The sequence below is a fragment of the Xyrauchen texanus genome, chromosome 46, assembly GCF_025860055.1.
Source record: "Xyrauchen texanus isolate HMW12.3.18 chromosome 46, RBS_HiC_50CHRs, whole genome shotgun sequence".
NCBI lineage: Eukaryota > Metazoa > Chordata > Actinopteri > Cypriniformes > Catostomidae > Xyrauchen > Xyrauchen texanus.
This window is the reverse complement of record NC_068321.1, coordinates 11,810,745-11,831,770: the sequence shown is the minus strand read 5'-3', so window position 1 is coordinate 11,831,770 and position 21,026 is coordinate 11,810,745. Positions and strand designations below refer to the sequence as shown.

The window sequence follows — 21,026 nt, the reverse complement described above, 5'->3', positions numbered from 1 at the left end:
TGGAGCACATTGTGAATTGGGCATTCCAAATTGGGGAGACAAGTGGAGAAAAAAAAAAAAAGATGAACATTTTCATTAAATTAAATATTTAAAGAGATCTTTTTCTGGTGGTAATTCCCTAGTACTGTAAATTTATTTCTAATATTGTTGTGACTAGTGGTTTATAAAAGCTATCCAGGTTCTAAAGTGATTTTGACAGGTCTAATCCTGTCTGGCACCTGATTCATTTAATTATTATTATTATTATATTATTATTATTATTATTATTATTATAAACTGAATGATTTATTTAAATTTATTCTGGGGGCCGCCACCATTACATGGGTTTAGGAATGACCAAAAATACCTATGTTTTAAACTTTTGTGCAGCAATTTACATGCTGTCAATATGCCAAAATTGTACATTACAGCATCTATCCAAATGTACAGTAATGCACATTTAAATGCTATGTACGAATAGCCACAAATAGTCATGAAATCCAGCTAGTTTATGCTTCAGATATGAATGATACCTCAAATTGTGTGGATTATTAAGATATATATATATATATATATATATATATATATATATATATATATATATATATATATATATATTTATTAGGGCTTTCAATTTGATGTGTTAATTAAGTGCAATTATTTATAGAATGTTTTTTTATTTTTTTTTTATAGTCTTCTCCAGGGGGCAAGTGAAATTCGCTGTGTAGGCATACACAGACCGAGAACAAACCACACTTGCTGAGATCAGACAACACAAGATGAGAACACGTTATTGCATTCAAACACAGCTTGATGGAGTGCAAATCCAAAGGCAGGGATCTCAAAGTATAACCAGGACATTACTGATTTAAAAAATGGCACAATCACTATTTGAAAAAAGTCATTTTTAATCAAATCTAGACAGGCCCCATATTCAGCAGCCAACAATCCAACACCTTATCCTTGTGTAATCATGATAAATTGCTCATTTGGTACTAGAAAATCACTTCATTGTTCACAATCACAATCATTGTTTTGAGGAATGAAGTCTATACCATTCTTTGACGAGTTCATACAAAGGTGTACACTACAGTCTTCAAAGACAAAGTACAACTGGCTCTAACAAGGACAGAAAGAGATGTGGAAGGCCAGATGTACAACTAAACAAGAGGATAAGTACATCAGAGTCTCTAGTTTGAGAAATAGACGCCTCACATCCTCAACTGACAGCTTCATTGAATTCTACCCGCTCAACACCAGTTTCATGTACAACAGTAAAGAGGGGTGCAGGCCTTTTGGGAAGAATTGCAAAGAAAAAGCCACTTTTGAAACAAAAAGAAAATGTTAGAGTGGGCAAAGAAACACCGACATTGGACAACAGATAATTGGAAAAGTGTGTTATGGATCTTAACCCCATTGAGCTTTTGTGGGATCAGATAGACTGTAAGGTGTGGGAGAAGTGCCCGACAAGACTTGGACATCTATGGCAAGTGCTACAGGAAGCGTGGGGTGAAATGTGACTTGAGGATCTGGACAAATTGACAGCTAGAATGCCAAAAATCTGCAAATCTGTCATTGCTGCACATGGAGGAATTTTTTATGAGAACTCTTTGAAGTAGTTTAAGAAGTTTTTTTTTAAATAATTTTTTTCTTTCAAATTGTAATAGTAATTTTTCATGTTATTAATGTCCTCACTGTGCCAATTTTGGTGAATAAAATTACTAATTTCTTTCCATAAGAGCAAAATCTGTACATTAAACTAAACTTTTGGCGCAAGTGTACACACACACACACACACACACACACACACACACACACACACACACACACACACACACACACAGTTGTGTTTCCATGTTTTATGGGGACTTTCCATAGACATAATGGTTTTTATACTGCACAAACTTTATATTCTATCCCCTAAACCTAACCCTACCCCTAAACCTAACCCTCACAGAAAACATTCTGCATTTTTACATTTTCAAAAAACATAATTTAGTATGATTTATAAGCTGTTTTCCTCATGGGGACCGACAAAATGTCCCCACAAGGTCAAAAATTTCGGGTTTTACTATCCTTATGGGGACATTTGGTCCCCACAAAGCGATAAATACACGCCACACACACACACACACACACACACACACACACACACACACACACACACAATATTCATATATAAACACCTGGCAGACTATAAATTGTGCAAAATCTAGAAGTCTTGCAAGTCATATCTAGCGGGCAGAATTTCATTGAGATTTGGGGGAGGGCTCTTTTTACCAATAAGGTACCAGCCGCAACACCAGCAACCACATAACAATGCCATACACAGAAAAACTGTGCACAAAAATGTACTAAAAGTAAACCTTACTTAAAATGTACTGAAAGTAAAATCTACCTAATTTCATATATCGACTGAAGTGTAAGAGTAAATTTAACTTAAACATTTCAGTAGCTTTTACTTACAAATCTCTTGTACATTGTCTTTCAATAAGTTTAGTACAATTTAAATGAACATTCCAGATTTTGAACTTTCATTATTAACACATCAAATAATATACTACATTGCAAATGGAAGCTAAACACAAGATAGCTCTATGCATGCTGTGTAGTCTGAGTCAACATCACCTTGCATTACTGAAAATGGAATCACAACATGGACCTGCGTGCACAGACTTCAACACTTGGTCAACAAAACACTGTGATGGTGACAATTAACAGGTCATTTTTATAATGAACGGGTAATTTTGAGTAGAAAAACTTCAGACTTCACAAAACAATTAGATTCCAAACGTAACATCAACAATAAAAATGGTGTGAATAAATGTGCAAACAGTGAAACCGTGCAAACTCCATTCATTATTCAAGCCTGGTGTAACCGGTCCTCTGAAATAACACATAATTATAAATAATATATAAAATTACACTTACTTGTAAGCTTAAGCATTAGTTTTTATATGTTTGAATTAAAAAAAAATGTAGTATTTACTTAATAATTTTAAGATCACACCTTAACTTATTTAATGTAGAAAGTCCTTTACCTTTTCTGCTATAAGCATATACATGGCATAACTGCATAAAACCTCTTAACAATGCCCAAGCAACCAAACAGAACACCCTAGAAACCACATAAAGGCATGCTAAAAAACACCCAGAACACCATGGCATCCACATAGAATTGCCCTGGTATTGTAGAAGCGATTTTTCCTTGGAAAAATATCACTCATATAAGCTTCAAGAAATGTACAAATCTACCACAAAACACTGAAACTGGGTGCTTGGGGGCAGAGTGTCAAATACTGAGGCATCAATTTAAGCCAAGTCATTCTGTGCTGAAAGCATCCCAAAGCACACATTCTTAGTCTTTGTAATCAGCCCCAGATCTCAAGGCTGAGAACGTCTGGAGGCATGAGAGAAATAAGATCTTTCGTCTCTATGAATGATGAGTGGCAATGCAAAGGACATACAGCAATCATTAAATCATGTTAAATCATTAACAATCATTAAAACCAGCATCTTAATTAAACTTCACTTACAGGGGCTAATTTAATTTGCCCTCAATGAGACCAAAACATATCTGTCTTGGTTTGGCAGTACAGCAGATGAACGCTGCTTTGCCGCAATTAGATGAGAAAATTCGATAAATGACAAATTAATTACGATTAATTCCGAACACACATAGTTACTGACATATTATTGGTGAAGGTACACTGGCACTTTAATCTATACCGTGAGATTTTTTGATGAGATTATTAAAGCAAAATAACATGAAAGGTATCTGAGCCCATTTAGCCTCTGACAGCCCTGAATACATTTCCATTAACAGAGTGGAATTACAATATATGCTGGAGTTGCTTATCATACATGTTCAAAATCTTGTGAATTTTGTCCCTACCATGGTGATAAATGGCAAAAACTGAAAAGCACCTGCTGGCGTTGCACTCTGAGGGGCTTATTCATGAAACACAAGCAGAATAAATTTAACTATAAATTGTGGATAAATTCATTTGCATGTAAATTGTCCCATTGATTTGAATGTGACAATTTAAGTGAGAGTAGTTATACTGTATGTGTGATTTACACAAACATTTACAATGGTGTTGTTGGAACAGCACTTTTATTTTAAGAAAATAGTATGCAGTGAGTATACTGTGCACAAATTGTTTGCAAATTTTTAGTATCCACAGAATACCATGTAGTACATGATTAAACATATGTTTGCACGGAGGACAGGGTTTAATAAGATGTTTTTTAAATTTGACTAAATATTTATTTTACTAAATAAATATGTAAATTATATTTAAGTAAAAGTTACAGAATTTACTCAAATTTTTTAGTTCAATTTACTGACACACTTTAATCAACATTATGTCATAAAGTTAAGTAGATTTAACTTCATTTTATACCTTAGTAAAACGTGTGCTGAAAAACTGCAGACTTTACTAGTAGTAAATCTTTCTAGTAATTGTTTTCAGAATGCAGTACAGAAGTACGTGGGTCCTGGATTAATATACACGCTTCATAGTCAAGGTAAGGCGCTGTCAGTGCGGTTCCCCAACTTTCTCTCCATATATGACCATCTCCCACAGGTCACACCACTCTGAATCAGAAGTACATGATTTGACGGCGCACTTCAACAATACGATTCACTTTGCTCCCCTCATATCATGAGCAACAAAAAAGAATGAAGAGTTTGCCATTCAATTCCGCAATGACTCAAAGGAGACATTTGGCAAAAAGCATGCAATTTTGATTCCTCCAAGAAAACACAGACAAAGGTGTACTTTATGAAATGTCTTTAAGTGCCCTCTACTTAACAAACTCTTTGGCTTGCTTTCAGTCTTTCCGCTGACACCCATTTCACTCTAGCATAAAGAAGCTATTGGAGTCGAGGCAAGTGACGAGTACCAGGAGTGGAGCCGAGACCCAACACAGATAGGGTTTTGTTTAGATGCTTTTTCACATTGAAAGGCCATGATGCAGGTGCACAAGGGGCTAAAAGAAAATGCTCTGTTAAACAGGCTACATATGACCGAAGCTTTTGAATGAATCCCAACCATTTCAGAGAATTTAGAAGCTTTTTGCCCATTACTCTCAGTGTGAGGCAAGAGAACGTTGATGGCTTTGGAAGAGAAATTGACAAATGGTTTGGAGTGAAGAACTGACAAAAAACTTAAATAAAACATTTGAGTTATAGGCCAATGTAATGCAGTCTTACTTGGATCACTGGAAATAATAAGATATAGTCACTGCAATTTACTGTTTTATGAGGAACAGTCACAGCAATTCTTCAGACAAGGTGTAATCATTGAAACTGAAAAAAAAAATATAATAATCATAAAAAATTCAGGCTGTGTGCTGCTGACGAAGCCTCTGTGAAGTCTGGAGAGTATAAATTCTCATTATGGGAAAGGTTTTGAATAGAAAATTTGAGAAACAATTCAGCCTTGTGGTTCCAAATAATAAAATTCAATGGAGTGGAGCTGAGCTGAATTTCACACAATCCAATATTGTGACCTTTAAATGGAGTGGATGTAGGCATCTATGTAAAAATACTCAAACATTCAAAGATCACTCCCAAATTCACCCTGACAATATATTTAAGACAAAAGTCAATGTAGGGAAATTATGGTAGTATAAATGTGCACGTTATGGATTAAAGTGCCTGTGAACCTTCACCAATAATATGTAAGGAAATGCATAGGTATTATGAATTAAATTAAACTGTCCGCATGTCTACGCCATTATGTAGGAAAATTTGCAATTCCCTATCGGTCACTCACTCGACGTTGTGTCGATGAAGTGACACTAGGGGTCACTCTTGGGAGCCCGAGACACCTTCTGATCTTTTATAAAAGCCCAATGGGAATTGGCGAGTGGTATTTGCTTGCCACTCCCCCAGACATATGGGTATAAAGGAGGTGAGCGTGCATACCATTTCTCTTCGGAGCCGAGCAGTCGCTAATTCATTGAGAAATAAGCTGAATTCCCATGGCTTCCATTCACCTCTGCTGGATCCATACGGGGCATTACAGCGACTTTCTCCCCTCTCTGCACAGGTGCACTGCAGAGATCACCCCTGGGTACTTCGGCAGATCATTACAGTGTATTCTAAAAGAGTATTTTCCTTTCTAAAAGAGTATATTCTAAAAGCGTGGCACACATCGGAATGTCTTTTTAAAGACATGTCTTTTTAAAGATGCCCTTCCGATTGTGTGTTATTCCTGGATGCGGTCGATATCTCTCCTTCAGATGGCCACGATTGCTGACTTTCGTGCCTGGGTGCTGCCCACAGGGTGCCGCCAACTGGTGCGGGCACCCGAAGCTCTCGTCTAGTGCCTGTAGGATTACGTCGTCCCTGGTGGCTACAGCTCAAGAACCTGCACCCTGTCTGCTCGTCGCCAAGGGCGTATCCCTGTGGTGGCTGCAACGGCTCTGCCTCTGTCAGCCCCCGTGGCCCTGCCCTGGCATCGAGCCCACCGCAGGAAGCAGACACCACCCATCTCACGGCCGGTGACCAAGAAGAAGGCTCGAACAGGGACCAGGGGACCCGCTGTTCCGGATCTGGTGAACAGACCACTCCATCCCCCAGTGGAGGGCCAGTAGAAGAATCTTTTGTTCCTTATACATTTAATTTGCCGCACGCTCAAGTAGCTGTGGTACCCAAATGTATAACAAAAGAGCGGTTTCCTTATTCCCTGGGTCACATAAATTGTGTATGGACGTCATTACAACCACCGTCCACCATTCCTTTTTGGCAGGTTCAGCACCCCAGCAGCAGTTTCCCCACCCCTGCGCACCAAGCTGTGGCACAAACACGCTCAACCCCAGATGGTTTCAATGGACCATGGGGACAAAACACCTCCTTCCCCCTCCTCGAATGATCCGCTGGTGAGTATCAGGAGTTAGGTAAGTGCTTCGATGTCTCTTGACTCAGCATGGCTGCAGGGCTCAAGGCCCGCCAATGTGGCCTCTCTGGCTCTGCACCACCAACATGTCCGACGAGATTGTCTCCTTGGTCCCCCTCGCCCGGAGCTTGGACGCGTGGTTTGCGTTCTCCAACCCGTTGCGATGGCAGACCCGGACCATCCGACTTGGCCACGCAACTCAGTTCGCCAGGTATCTGCCCAGGTTCAGCAGCATCCACTTCCCCTCTGTGAAGGGTCAAGAACGCCACCACCTTGCGTGCGGAAATCGATACCCTTCTGCGGAAGCATGCTATAGAGCCTGTCCCTCTGGCCGAAATGAAGAACTGGTTTTACAGCAACCTACTTCATTGTACCAAAAAAGGCGGTGTGTTGCGGTCAATCTTGGACCTGCGAGCACTGAACTGGGCTTTACACAGTCTCTTGTTCAAAATGCTGATGCAAAGGCACATTCTAGTGAGTGTCCGGCATCAAGATTGATTTGCGGCGGTAGACCCGAAGTGGTTCGCTAAGTGGGGTTCTTCCCAGAACGCGAAGACCCCTAGAGGTTGAATCCCTCCAGACTGAGGCAGCGGAGCTTAAGCTTAACACTCTGAAGACTGCCCCCCCGACGGTGCTCACCTCCATCAAGAGGGTAAGGAACCTGCAAGCATTCGCTGTTAGCGAAACGTGCCTGGAGTTTGGTCCAGGTTACTCTCATGTGATCCTGAGACCCCTACCGGGCTATGTGCCCAGGGTTACCATGACCCCATTCAGGGATCAGGTGGTGAACCTGCAAGCACTGCCCCAGGAAGAGGCAGACCCAACCTGACGTTGCTGTGTCCGGTGCATGCTTTACGCATCTATTTGGATCGCATGCAGATCTTAAGAGTCTCTGAGCAGCTCTCTGTCTGCTTTACTGGACAGCAGAAAGGAAGCGCTGTCTCCAAGCAGGGGATCGCCCACTGGGTCATTGACTGAGTGATATTTGCGATGTTCTATAATCTCCGGGTTGAGCTGATATCGTCCCTTGTTTTAGCAGGAAGGAACAGGTAAGTCCGGGTCAGCCGGCCGGGTATATCACTTGCGCTTAGCACCTTTCACCTCCCTTGAGCTGAAGATGTGAGTTGTTGATTCCCAGTAGCGTTCACAAATGTGTTAACTGGTTGACTTCCTCCTAGCCCTGTGGCAGGCGAGTTTGTGGAGAAACTCGCTGCCGGCTCAGTACTTGTGCTAACTAAGCCCCATACTGGGACAGGTGCTCTGCGTGCGTTGGTTCCCTGTAGGTAACCCCTTGCAACGTATATTCCCCTGAAACACTTTTCCCTGTTGGTAAACTGCGACTTCCTTGGGCAGAAGCCCTTCTGCCCCAGTCACCATGCTGGTAGAGCCTCCTCCCCCATCGGGTAGGACCTAACATGGGACTTCTCCACATGACATACTTCCGACTAGACTCGGCAAGACAATGTGACGTGTCTCCACTTGAAATACCCTCTCTGGGTGGGGTGTGTTCTCCGCAGTGTCTTCCCCATGGGTGTGAATGAGCGGTATGCACGCCCCCTCCTTTATACCCATATATGTCCGGGGGAGTGGCATGCATATGCCACTCGCCAATTCCCATTGGCTTTTTATAAAATATCAGAAGGTGTCTCGGGCTCCCAAGAGTGACCCCTAGTGTCACTACATAGACACAACGTCTCGTTCCCTCCATCAGAGAATGGAGGTTATAGAAGTAACCAGGACACTTTGCATATCCCCAACAATAATACATAGGAAATTGTATAATGGAACTAGCCGCATTCGACCACTATTATAAGAAGGATAAATGACAAATAATCAGATTAGAAATTTGAATAAAGTTTCTCCACCATTTAAAATGTAATACAACAGGCTTGTTGTATCCAATCACAATTAAAATGTAAGGAATTATTTTAAGGGAATTATGATTAATTCACTTATTGAAAGAATTATGGTATATGTCTAATCACTTAGCCATGCTGAGTTGATTTGACACAGCTGTGAACTCTATTCTGAGGCTACTGAAAATATTATCACAAATATGGTTCAGGCTTCGGAACGTGGATCTTTTAAAAAATCAAGTGATGAGATTATCAAAATATACAAGTCAAATTAACTTTGAATACAAACAAGACTTTATTGCTAATCTAAACATATAGACAAACATGACAAACAGGATAGTGAGTAAATTGTAACAGAAGGTGAATGAAATTACCTGTACAGAAAAATTTAACTTTATGGAGTCTATAGTCAATGCCTTCAACATCAACTTCCATTTAGAATAAATACCATGATTCGCAATCGGGTTACTCAAATTATATTAAAAAGACAACAGGACTTTCAACAAAAGTTGAAGATGTACTTGCATTTCACTTCGTTGCTTTGGTTCTTTGGCTATTTGTAGAAAGTTCTGTTTCTCCGATGTTTTGGACCTCTGTTTAGATTGTGGCTAGTTTGTTGCTGGAATGATGAGGCAGGGCTTTGAAGTGAGGCCTAACACAAAGGAGACTCGTAACTCCCAGTCATGTGTGTGAGTCGTAGTGCAGAGAAATAAAGAGTTTCCTCTGAACTTTTCATTCTGAGCTTTCCTGACTCTACATTTTGCGGAATCTTGCAAAGGGGCGCCGGCCGAGGAAGTAAAGTCAGCCGAGGATGGGCTAAGAGCCACGAGGGAAGAGAAGAATTGAAGAAGAGCAGAAGAGAGCCGAAGAAGTAGAGCATGTTCATCCTAGGCGGAGTGGCTTTGTACTGTTTAGGTTGGCCGCACCCCAAAGGTGTCTTAAGCCAATCAGTTAAGAGTGTCTTTTCAGATACCATGTGATTATCTCCCAGTCCCTCCTTCTAAAGGTGATTAATGAGTCTTTGTCTGTGAAGAGCCCGTTTCCCGCTCAAAATAGGGCAATGGTTAATCGTGACCTTTTATATCTTGGATACAACTGAATATATATAAAAACAATAATGAACATAAAAATTCCTGAAATGCTGAAAGACTCTCAACAATAGTAAACATGATGTGCTTTATCATGAATGGTTGCCATTGTAGTAATATGACATGAATAAGCCAAGATTAAAGATTACAATCATCAATTTGTCAGTTATAAGTGATTTCAATTTACTACACATATTTTAAAGGTTACTTTAGGCTACAATAATTTGTGTAAGATAAAATTTTAAATCAAAAATAGACTGTGTTGTGCTGTGTAGAACGATACAATAAAGTCTTTTGATAGTGTTATAGCTCATAATACATGTATATGCACTTAAAACCAAAGAAAATTTTGCGATTCTGTCAAATTAGTTATATCAAAAGACAAAGACTGTTTTGAGTGGGGTTTTTGTAGACTGTTGGGTGTCAGCAGGCAAAGTCTTTAATTTATAATGTTGAGGAATTTCGGGGTAAAAGGTTGGGCTTTCCTGCACAACCTCCCTTGTTTTTTGACAGTTTCATTAGTCAGATGCTGATCAGCTTAGACTCTGTGGCGCCAGTCTGAATTTTCCTAGCTTCTTAATGTTTAGAGTAATTTCTGGTGTCATAGGCTTGGTGTAATTCTGTTTTAATTCTTCCTAATTTTCTTCTGCCGGTCTATTCCGATCCAACATCAAAGTTGAATTTTCCTTCCACTGATGGTTAGTTTTAGGGTTGGGGTTTGGGTTAGGGCATAGGGTTTATAAAAAGGCATTCCTGTTAATTGTATTACTTCAATTACAACAAAAAACACTCGATTTTGGTGTAATTTTGTGGACTTTTAACCCAGAAACTGAAGCTCACATATGCCCAAACTTTGAACTTTGACCACTGTGATCAGCATTTCGAATTTCAGAAAAGCACAGATCGATTTTAGCTGAAGAACTTTTGACCTACTGTCACCAAATTTTTAGTGAGACCAGTCTGGACCAGCAAAAATCATGAATTAATGAATCCTCATGATATTGACGTGACATCCATGAATTCTTAAAGGTAGAGTAGTGAAAACATCCTGTATAATATTAATGGTCACAGCAAGGGTGGAAAATGGTCATGTAAAACTAGTTCCGACACCATTTTTTTTAGAACAAGTATTAGTATCGTTTCTCCCTTTTTCTTACTTGCTGATACCCAGTCCGAAACCTGTTTTTTGTTTTATTTTTTCTGAAATTCCACATCAACAGTTTATTTAATCTTGATTACTAAATGAATGAATTAATTAAAACTTGAATTAAATAAAAATTCAATTATTTTAATTATTTAATTAAAATTAAAATATTAAAATTAATTTTCAACATGTTTTAATTTTTTTTTTATCAAATGAATTGCTTTATATACAGAACCTAAAAGCACAATCCAAAATAAAACAGAGTTCTATTTTATTAAATAAAGTGCCGCTTAACACAGCATCACAGATGTGAGATATTGCTTAAATACAATTATTATTACTGTGAATATTAAATAAATATACAGTAGTGATCTATTTCTGTCATACTTTTTGTCATTTAAATTGAGCTTTTATTTTGGCAAAGCATTTATTTAGAAGTTTTTCTGTGTTGCTAAAACGGTAGCTTCTCAATATGGGAAAGCCGGTAGCTATGTGACTCAAAGTGCTTATTAAATCACAAAAGGTTGCTATTTAATAACATAATAGTGCCTCGTGCTACAAAGTGAATTTGCAATCTGAGCTGTCATCTGCTACAAACAGAGCATGCAATGCTCATAATAGTGTTTTCCAGGTATGAGCCAATTATATCTAAAAGGTATGTCTCCACAAATTCACAAGCACTCAAATTTGAAGCACGCAGCACATGCAAACTATATATTTATCTCATTAAATTGCAACCTTTGAGGTTAAATAATCTCACTAAGACATAACGTGACTTTAATTTGTGCACTGAATGTTTATGGAAAGACATTTGTACGACATATGGTATTGTTTTTGGTAACAGAGCATTATTATGAACATGAGTACAAGTACATGAACACAGTATTGGTCCAGATTCTGAGGCCAGTATCGGTATTCCGACATACCTTTGTAAAACTTAATAACAACATTTTTGGTGCTATAAATCTTGACTTGCACTATAAGTGGAACTCAGAGAAACAATACACACACAATAAGGCCTCTTTAATTTAGAATGAACAGGCTAAGTGCAATCCATTGGTGCTTATTTAAACACTGTTTCTCTACAGTATCGTTAGAAAAAGTGCAGTAATGCATGTTTTATGATCCTGTGCTGAATCATCTGTAAATTGTTTTACTAATTTATGCCTGTGTACTTACAATTAATGACTTTCCTTAATTGCCTCTAATTACTGTAGCAATTGTTTCTTTTCCTCAATGTGTGCAGGCTCCAATAATGCTACTCCTAATATGTACAACAATTACATTCTTAGGGTTTACATTCCCTGTGGTTTTGAAGCTACTGTATAAAAATTATGAAACTCAAGCATTAAGTTACCATATACCATTAAAATACCCTGTTATTGTTTTCGTTATTTAAGTGCGCTGGTACTCACAGTAGACAAAGACTGTTTCACAAGTCTCACAAGCCAAAGCTTTGATAGTCTGCATTGAAGCTGCACTGTATTTTTTGGTTAAAATGAACAAATTTCCATTATTGTTTGAGCACATAAACAATCAGTGCTCAAAACAATGCCCTTGCCTTACCCTGATTCACTATGGAAAGCCTAAAAAAAATATTTGTATTTTGAGCTGTCGGGTTCGATTGGCACGTAATCGCTGGCTTATGACATACATCCTTGCGCCATTACACCATGTCCATGCACACAGGAAAATAAGTGCCGGCTGTCTCATGTTCCAGCTGGAGAAACTAACTACGCTGTTCAGCTCAGTTCAGTAACATTCAGCTTCATCCACCAGAAGAGCAGTGCATTCTTCCGCAAAATGCTTGCAATTTTTATTTTCAACCAGAGATGTCGCTAGAGAGCACAAAGTTACATATTGTTGCCTTTTCTGAACAAATAACATTCATTTTGATATAAAGGGGGTGCTTGACAGACATATTAACATATTGCTTGTTTTAATGTGCCATCTTGTCGAATTGTTTTGTTTAACTACATCAAAGAAATCCTTGAATATTTTTGACAACCTATTCTCATAGAATGAGCATTACTATTAAAACTACATTTTTGCAAACTGAGTTTTACGTGCCACTTTCTACATTTTGCTGCGGTTTTCAGGGGAAATTTGAAGAAGCTACAACAACTGTCTTTTTATTCACTTTCACACAAATCAAAGGTACTATGGCTTTTTATGTCTTTATAAACGCATATTTTTCACTCTGTTACTCACGCCGTGCTATATTATGATATCGAAACACTTTTACTCTTAATGTATCATTTGGAAAGCTATACATTTTAATGCTTTTATTACAGACCCACCTACATTTACAACCTTATCCCAGTGTGATTAACTTCCGTGGTAGCTCACCTGATAGAGTGTTGGACTTTGGACTCAGTGACCATGATTGAGCGTTGCCAATGATGCTTGAAATGAAAGCGAAAGTGAAGTGAAAGTGCCATAAATGTGACAAGAATATGATGTGGTTGCTTTAGTAAATGTGCTTTTAATGTTGGGTTTAGATAAAAGTTTTAGGTTAGGGAGGTACGTTTTACTCATCTAATATTCACCTTAAAAACCAGTCCTTTTGCAGAACAGGAAACGAAAAACAGTGTTAGTTTTCTAAGCTCGTCTAAGTTGATCTTCATTTGGCCCCATTTTCCAAAAGCCACAGTGTCCACTGACAAGGAGAGCACACAGGTCATTCAAAGTCATTATAAAAAGTGTTCTCTCCAATGAATTGTCTGACAATGATCACAGTCTCCTCTATCCTTGCTGAAGTGGAAGTTTGCACTAAACACTAATTATGACACAGAACAGTTATTCCATTGCATGTACTTAATGTACGAACACACGCACAAAAATTTGTTTGCCAATGACCCTAAATAACAGTGTGGGCAAATTACATGGTATTCGGAACTCGAAAACTATGAAAGTTTCAAGGACACCCACCCACTGCTCATCTTGTCCACAGCTTTTAAATCCCATAAAAAGACTGACGATTGTCTTTTTCAAGTTTTTACATTAACATTCTACCCAAAGTTTTTAACTTGTATTGACCTTTGAATCGTTTTTGTGCAGGTTTCCACTTCATCCAAAAAGGAACATATTGTACATCTTTTGTTGACACTCATGTATAATCACTACAACCTCAGCACACAAGTTAGTCGTAGAACAAGTCGCCTGTTTCATGCTCTCAGTCAGCAGGGGTATCAGTGAGGGGACGTAAGTGCTATTAACTTCAGCTTCGGGCCCTGCATTCATAAGTCTGTGCCTACTCTGGGTCCTATGAGGGTCCATTTTGCCAATTGCCTCAGGCAACTTGTACAGCTGCTGTGGTATTACATGTTCCCACATCCAAACTCTTTGCACCTACATGCCCTCTGGAGTCCCACCTGCCAAATACAATAAAGGAAAAGCTACAGCATGTCTATAGAGAGAACAGTAATCAAGAGAGTTTGCAAAGTTGACCTGAGTAGAAGTTGAATTTCCAATGTGGCTTAGTCCCCAATGAACAAATATTCTGGGTTATTTTGAATTTAAAGGAATATTCCACCCTCCACCAACCACCAGTATGAATACGCTTCTCTCGGTGCTCATGCACATGCAATGGACGTCAACATTTTAACTGCATAATGACTTTGGTTTGTTTCTTCAGAAGTCTTGAAGTATGATGCAGGAGATGCAAGAACTAATTTTTGATACTTTTGGGTCCTTTTTTAAACTTTAAATTGAGGCAGGTTGTGTGAAACAGACCTAAGCTATAAAAATATCCCTGACCATCCCTTTGAATTGTCCAGTTCCATATAATTGGTGCTTACATGGGAATCCCGGTCAGAAATATCCAATTTCTCTTAACACACACAATGTGCGATTTACTGCATGCACATAGCGCAAGTCAACTGCATGTAACAAAATACAAAATCAAACTTCATTACCTTCCCTGCCAAGTCTGATGCATAATATAGGACACATTAGATGTATCCTGTGCATCCCACCAACCACAGACATCAATATATGGAGACACCCATGCCTTCCAGACATGCTCAAACATGCGAAAGCAAACAGCAATATCAGCATTTTTGCATTGAGGGTTAATCTTATATTCATGGAACTCTTTTGGTCTTTACATACACATACAAACACACACTAGGTGTTGCTAAGTCAGCGGTTTGTCATATTGTATGATTGCTTCACAGACAGGCACTGATAAAGGCTGCCTTACCAGCTTCACCAAACATCAATTTCAGCATGATCAAAAAAATCAATTCAGACCGCCGCTGCCTGCCTCAATACCTCGGATAAGCCTAACGCATACATGCTGCTTTTAAACTCCATTCCTTACAAGTCAAAATACGGCTTCTTCAGCAGGCAAGCTGTGTCCCCAGATATTTTGGCTTTCGCTGTCCTCTAGCAAAACCATCGCCGCACATTTTGCTTGAATCCAGTTTTATTTGCCTGACATCTCTCTCAGGGATTTAGCCCCAAAGCGCATGTCTTCTGGACAGTCCTCAGAATAAGCGAAGATTGCTCTGTTTTTGACTTTTCTTTTCTGTCCAGAAGATGTTGCAGTCAGCAAAATGTAAAATTCAGAATAGGAAATGCTGGACGGGTATGCTAATAGAAGTGTCCAATCAATTGGAACAGGTATCAGGGGATGGAATGTGTCTGGAAATGTATTTTTGTTCTTAAAGACACCATGAAATGGCTTGTTGAGAACAGTTTTCTTTTCTGTGATGATATATCTCCTATTGAAACAGGAGGTTTGGGCAGGATACATCAAAGGGCTTGTCTCTTTAAAAAAAAAGGCAATTTTAGATAAGTCACAGAGGGAGTGGGATTCTCATTCTAGAGAGCATTTGATTGGACAACAATCTGTGAAGTGCAAGATGAGTCATCAATATTTTTGGCCTGTTTTCTCATAAGAGAAACGGTGTACATTTTAAATTTGAATATCTGCTAGAAGTTGACTTTGTTTTCTTTTAGGAGGATCTATACTTGTTTACACAGTATATGGCTTCAAATCTAAAAGATGTGGACTATAAGCCACAAATCTCCAGTTTTGATTTCATGTGATCTTTAAGTGAATGCTTATTGCAATCAGGAAAATTAGACTGTTGTTTTACATTTTCTGAAAACGTGAGTGATGTTTACACATGTAAAATGTATAATTACAAGTCTGCACGGTTATGACAAAAAACACAATTGTCAGATATTTTCCTTGATATTGTAATTGCGATTAATTTTTTAATATAATTTAGTAAGTAATATCATTTACATAAAAATACTTATTTTGTGTAAGGCATCTGTGTCCCATATTTATTATGTAATATGAACATCCAAATCAAGCTGAAAGCTGTTTCTAAATTTCTTTATTGCTGTTTTATACATCAATAAATCAAGACTGTGATTAACCGGTAAACTTCACATTGGCCTTCTTAGCAGCATGATTACGTAAATAATGGTTAATATTTTGAATAACTTACACATAGAAAGTGAGCAAAACATGTGTCTGTAATTGATTAATTGCAGGGCTTTTCTGAAGTCTCGGGACATGGAGTCTGCATGGGGGTGCTATGGGGTCAGTGGAAGATCTCTGAAATACGAAGTAAAAAATATAATATAAAGGATATATAAGTAAACATTTACTAAATTTGACATTACTTCTGTTTCATTACTTTTCTAAGGACTATGTACACACAGATTTGAACTGAACTGGAAAAAAATGTCTTCAGGTTTATACAGTACATGTAACATTAATAATGGGTAGAAAAACTATATTTGTTCAAATTATAACAGCAAATATTTCTGTTACTATTTTATTAATTTTGTTGGATTTAGTACAAAAACGATATAAAATCCAATGATTTAATTATTTAACTATTTTTTAATACTATATAAGTATACATGAAAATATATTGATGATATTTTTTGGAAAGAGGTACGGTCTCTCGCAAAGGGATCATCATTTTTGCGAGGTTAAATAACTGATATAAATGATCCAAAACTGCAAAAAAAAAAAAAAAAAAAATGCATTTTAAATAGGACATTTTGATACTTTGAAAAAATACCTAAATGGAATGCAATAATTGACACTTTTCATGATTAGTTAATTTAATCAGTTGTAACTGTAATCTCTATTATTTATTTGATAAATTGCGTATCCCTAATGAAAGAGTCTTGTAAGTGGTTTCCATACTGTTGCTAGGGTGTTTTGAGTTTTGTTTTTTGTGCATTGCTATGCAGTTGTTAGGGAGTTCTAGATGGTTGCTTGCCTGTTGCTAGGTGATTACTAGGTTGTTCTGGGTGCCTACAGGTGCAATTCAAGACAGCCCACCCTGAGGTTTCTATTATATTATTTTCCCTAGATACGGACTGGATCTCTCCTTTGTTCATAGGGCCCTAAGCTAAGGGCAGTGCTATGCCATAAGTCTAAGGCACAATCTCAGTGGGCATGGGCATGAAGTTTTGGTATATTCATGCAAGCATACGCTACATCTAAGCGCATGTGAGTAAGGCGAAAATGTGCACAGAAGGTGCTAATGGGCTGGGTCAAGTGCAATTTAACTTGGAGGTTCTTCTCCAGCACTGTCTTTGTCATATTAAATAGTCAATTTCCTGTCAAGGAAAATGTGGTTCAGGACATGGAAGTAGGCTCCATTCAATTTTAGAGAATGTAAGTATTATTAATAATTTTTATCTACTGACACACAAATCATGGCTAGGATTAACAGCGGTTGTATAAGCGTGCTCTTGACTTCTACCAGTTGATGTGATTTTAAAAAATCACATTTGACATTTATTACACAAAAAAATAAACCAAACATATTTCTAAATTCAAATTACACTTCAAACGAAACAAAAATATAATAAAAATTAAGAAGTGTTAAAAAATCATATCAAATCTAAATATTTTACCCTCTTCAACTTCTTCCACCAGCCCCTTTTGCAGTGACCTAAAAATCACTCAACAACGACAACAGGTGGAAAAGTTACAATACAAATTAGATCTTAAATACAATTTTATATATACAAATAGAAATAATAATACATTGAAAAATAAACCATGACCTATAGATAGTTTAACACAAATATCATGAATTTTTGTTTAATAAAAAGGCTATTGTCCGGTATATAATTTGATGTTCACCATATTTTCAGAGTTCATTTCAGATAACTTCATTACCACCTACTGGTGAAATCTCCAAAGTTTAGAGTTAGCACTGCAAATAGACCTGCTTTTGAAATGTCTTAGCTCAATTACCTATTTCTCAGGAAAGTAGCAAACTTTCATTACCATACAATACAACTACAGTTTGCGCGCATACACCCACAGTAGCGCAAACACTCCCAACTATGCCCACTTGTGTTTTGCGCTGGCACGAAAATTGTGCTTACAATAATCACTCTTACGAAAATTGGATAAGACGTAGCTAACGGCTGTAGCACTTAGTGCTGCACTTTGTGTGCTTACGAAAATAGAACCCCAAGGCTAATGTTTAAATTTTTTTCATTTTATCATCTGCCAGGTCTTTTTAAATCTAATAGCACACCCAGTGGTGTGTTAAAAAAAAAAAAAAAAGACACTTCTATTGATGCAGACACATGAAACAGAAAAGCAAATTTGTATATGTGTGTGTGTGTGTGTGTGTGTGTATATATTTACATATACATATACATATACATATATACATAAATAATATTTCTTTGGACCACTCCTGAAATGTGGGTGCACCAGCCAACTTCCATTTCCTAAGGATGACCTGCCTGCCGACTGGCTAGGACCCTGTTTTTTATATATTTATCCCCAATATTAAAATATTGAGCCTGGGGCAATATGAAAATGTAGTGTCCAATACGTCACACATACAACTCTGAAACCTCAACCAAAAATCTTGGATCTTAACACACCACCAAAAAACATAGGTTGTGTCCCCATCTTCTGATTGGCATCGGTGGGTGACCAAGCCTATACAATCTAGAGGGGGTCCAATAGAATCAATGTAAAATCTTAAATTGCATAAGGCGCACCCTTGCATCTTTAGACGTAGACTTGATGTTTTTAGAATCCTTGCCCACACTCCCTCCTCCGATACCAAGCTTAAATCTTTCTCCCATAATCTCTTGAGAGAAGTTGAAGCTTTGTCCCCCAGACTCTGAATTAACAAGGAGTAATACACTGAGCCACCTGCCATGTTAAGCATCTTCATATGTGCTGCATTTGCGCCATTTGCAATGCAGCACCTAACGATTTTTCTAATGCTTGTGCTCCCAGAACAGATAGCTTTTTTCAATATAGTCTATATTCTATCTGAATTTAGTGCATGGGTATGTTATAAAGTCTAAATCTGGCTATAGCTTAAGTGAATGCTGTGACGGAAATGCATTCTCACGGTTTGCTACCGCTGTTAACAGCCCAGATAGGGATGCTTTACCGCTCTTCTAAATATAACACTGTGGTGTTGAGTGCTCTGATTCGCAATTGGATGTCTATGAGGCTGCCTGGAGATGCGCTGGAAGAGAATCAGCAGAGCATCACAGATCATGTGACTGGAACTGACCCCCTTAACTCCTTGCAACTACAGCTTTAAGGCAAAATGAAACAAAAATGTACAATTTTTACTTGGTCTAAATGCTCTGATATTCTGCAGAAAAAATGAATAACCTTTTACATAAAAATTTTATAACTTTCTCTGCCTCTGAAACAAATTTAGAAACAAGTGCCTCACTGTAACATTGATTTGAGCTTTTTTAATGAATATAAATATTTTTTTTGTGGTTATCATCACTGTGCCACAAATGCTGTCGATTGAGCTTAACTTATATTGTACCCGGAATATTCCTTTAATGGGACTTTGTGTTAGAGGTTTGCACAAATCCCCAAACAATAAGCATTGTAGTTGTAATTGTGATGCTTTTCTTTGAACACCACTAATGATATAACACTATTTTATTATCTGGGAAATCATGGAAATTCATTGTGTATTCATGTGTCTGTAATTGTATGTGCATGTGATTTCCGGCATGTTTGCTTGTGTGTTCAGCGCATCTATTCGAATCTATATTTCTCGGCCCCAACGCTGCACAGCCCCTCACAGCTGAGTTCTCTCACCATCTGTTTTTGTTATGAGACTAAATAAGCCTTATTTTGTCATAGCTTAATAGCTCTCAACTTTTGTACTTCTTCAAGGAAAAGATGATCATAATAACCATTTATACCAGTGTGTTGTTGACAGAGGCATCCGTCTGCAGTCAAGCGTAGACTGAGCATCATCTTACAGATCATTCAGAAAGAGAGGTAGAGAGAGAGAGAGTGATGTGCCGCATCCACAGCTATGTAATTATTCTCATTATGTCAAATCCCTGTGCCAGAACAATAACTGTGCTTTCATAAAAGTACCCCAAATGTCTATCTGCTCTATGTAGCTGTACACACAAGGCACAAACAAAAGAGGAGAGGAGCTAAAGATTTTTGACAAAGCTACACAGTAAAAGATGCATGAAGCATGACCAGCCAGTTTGACAATATACTAGATTAAATAAAGGCTACCCAAAAAACCAAACTAGCATTTCAGTAAATCAATCAGAGCTTAAAAGGTCACTCACAAAGATTTTGTATATGCACATTACTTGATGTGTATATGTGTTTGGATCAATCTTTACTGTTAACTGTAAGGCTTAATCAGTTCCAGTCTAAACAGAAAGCTTTGTTCTTGATCTACCCATTGATCTTCTCAATCACTGAATCGTCAAGAAGTTCCTATCAAATGTCAACATGACGGAGTGCTCTGCTGCCAAGGCAGAGAACTCCCACTGCTATCCACCAGCATGAAATCATTGATGCAAAACCTGTTCGTACCAGTGCATTTCTTGGGGCTGCCAGGGCGCTTGCCATGCATCCCTAACTTGCATCCAAAGTTCTCCTCCCAGAATTCCGCAAACCAAATGTTCCGTCGGTTGTTAGACAAGGAACGGCTTCTGAAGTATCTATCAAAGGCTGAAAAAGAGTGAAGAAAGCATTGGGAAATTCATGTAAGCTGTAACCTGTAATCTTGATTGATCAATTTATAGC

At 38.0% G+C, this 21,026-nt stretch overlaps 1 protein-coding gene across 2 annotated transcripts in view; it reads right to left on the bottom strand.

Annotated features, from left to right (window-relative positions):
- The window catches only part of LOC127638105 (metabotropic glutamate receptor 8-like), a 229,068-nt gene that overhangs the window by 61,358 nt on the left and 146,684 nt on the right, over positions 1-21,026 (bottom strand). For both annotated transcript variants that reach the window (XM_052119455.1, XM_052119456.1), the window contains one exon: positions 20,814-20,951. In XM_052119455.1, the coding sequence (XP_051975415.1) occupies positions 20,814-20,951 (138 nt within the window). The remainder of the gene's footprint in view (positions 1-20,813; positions 20,952-21,026) is intronic.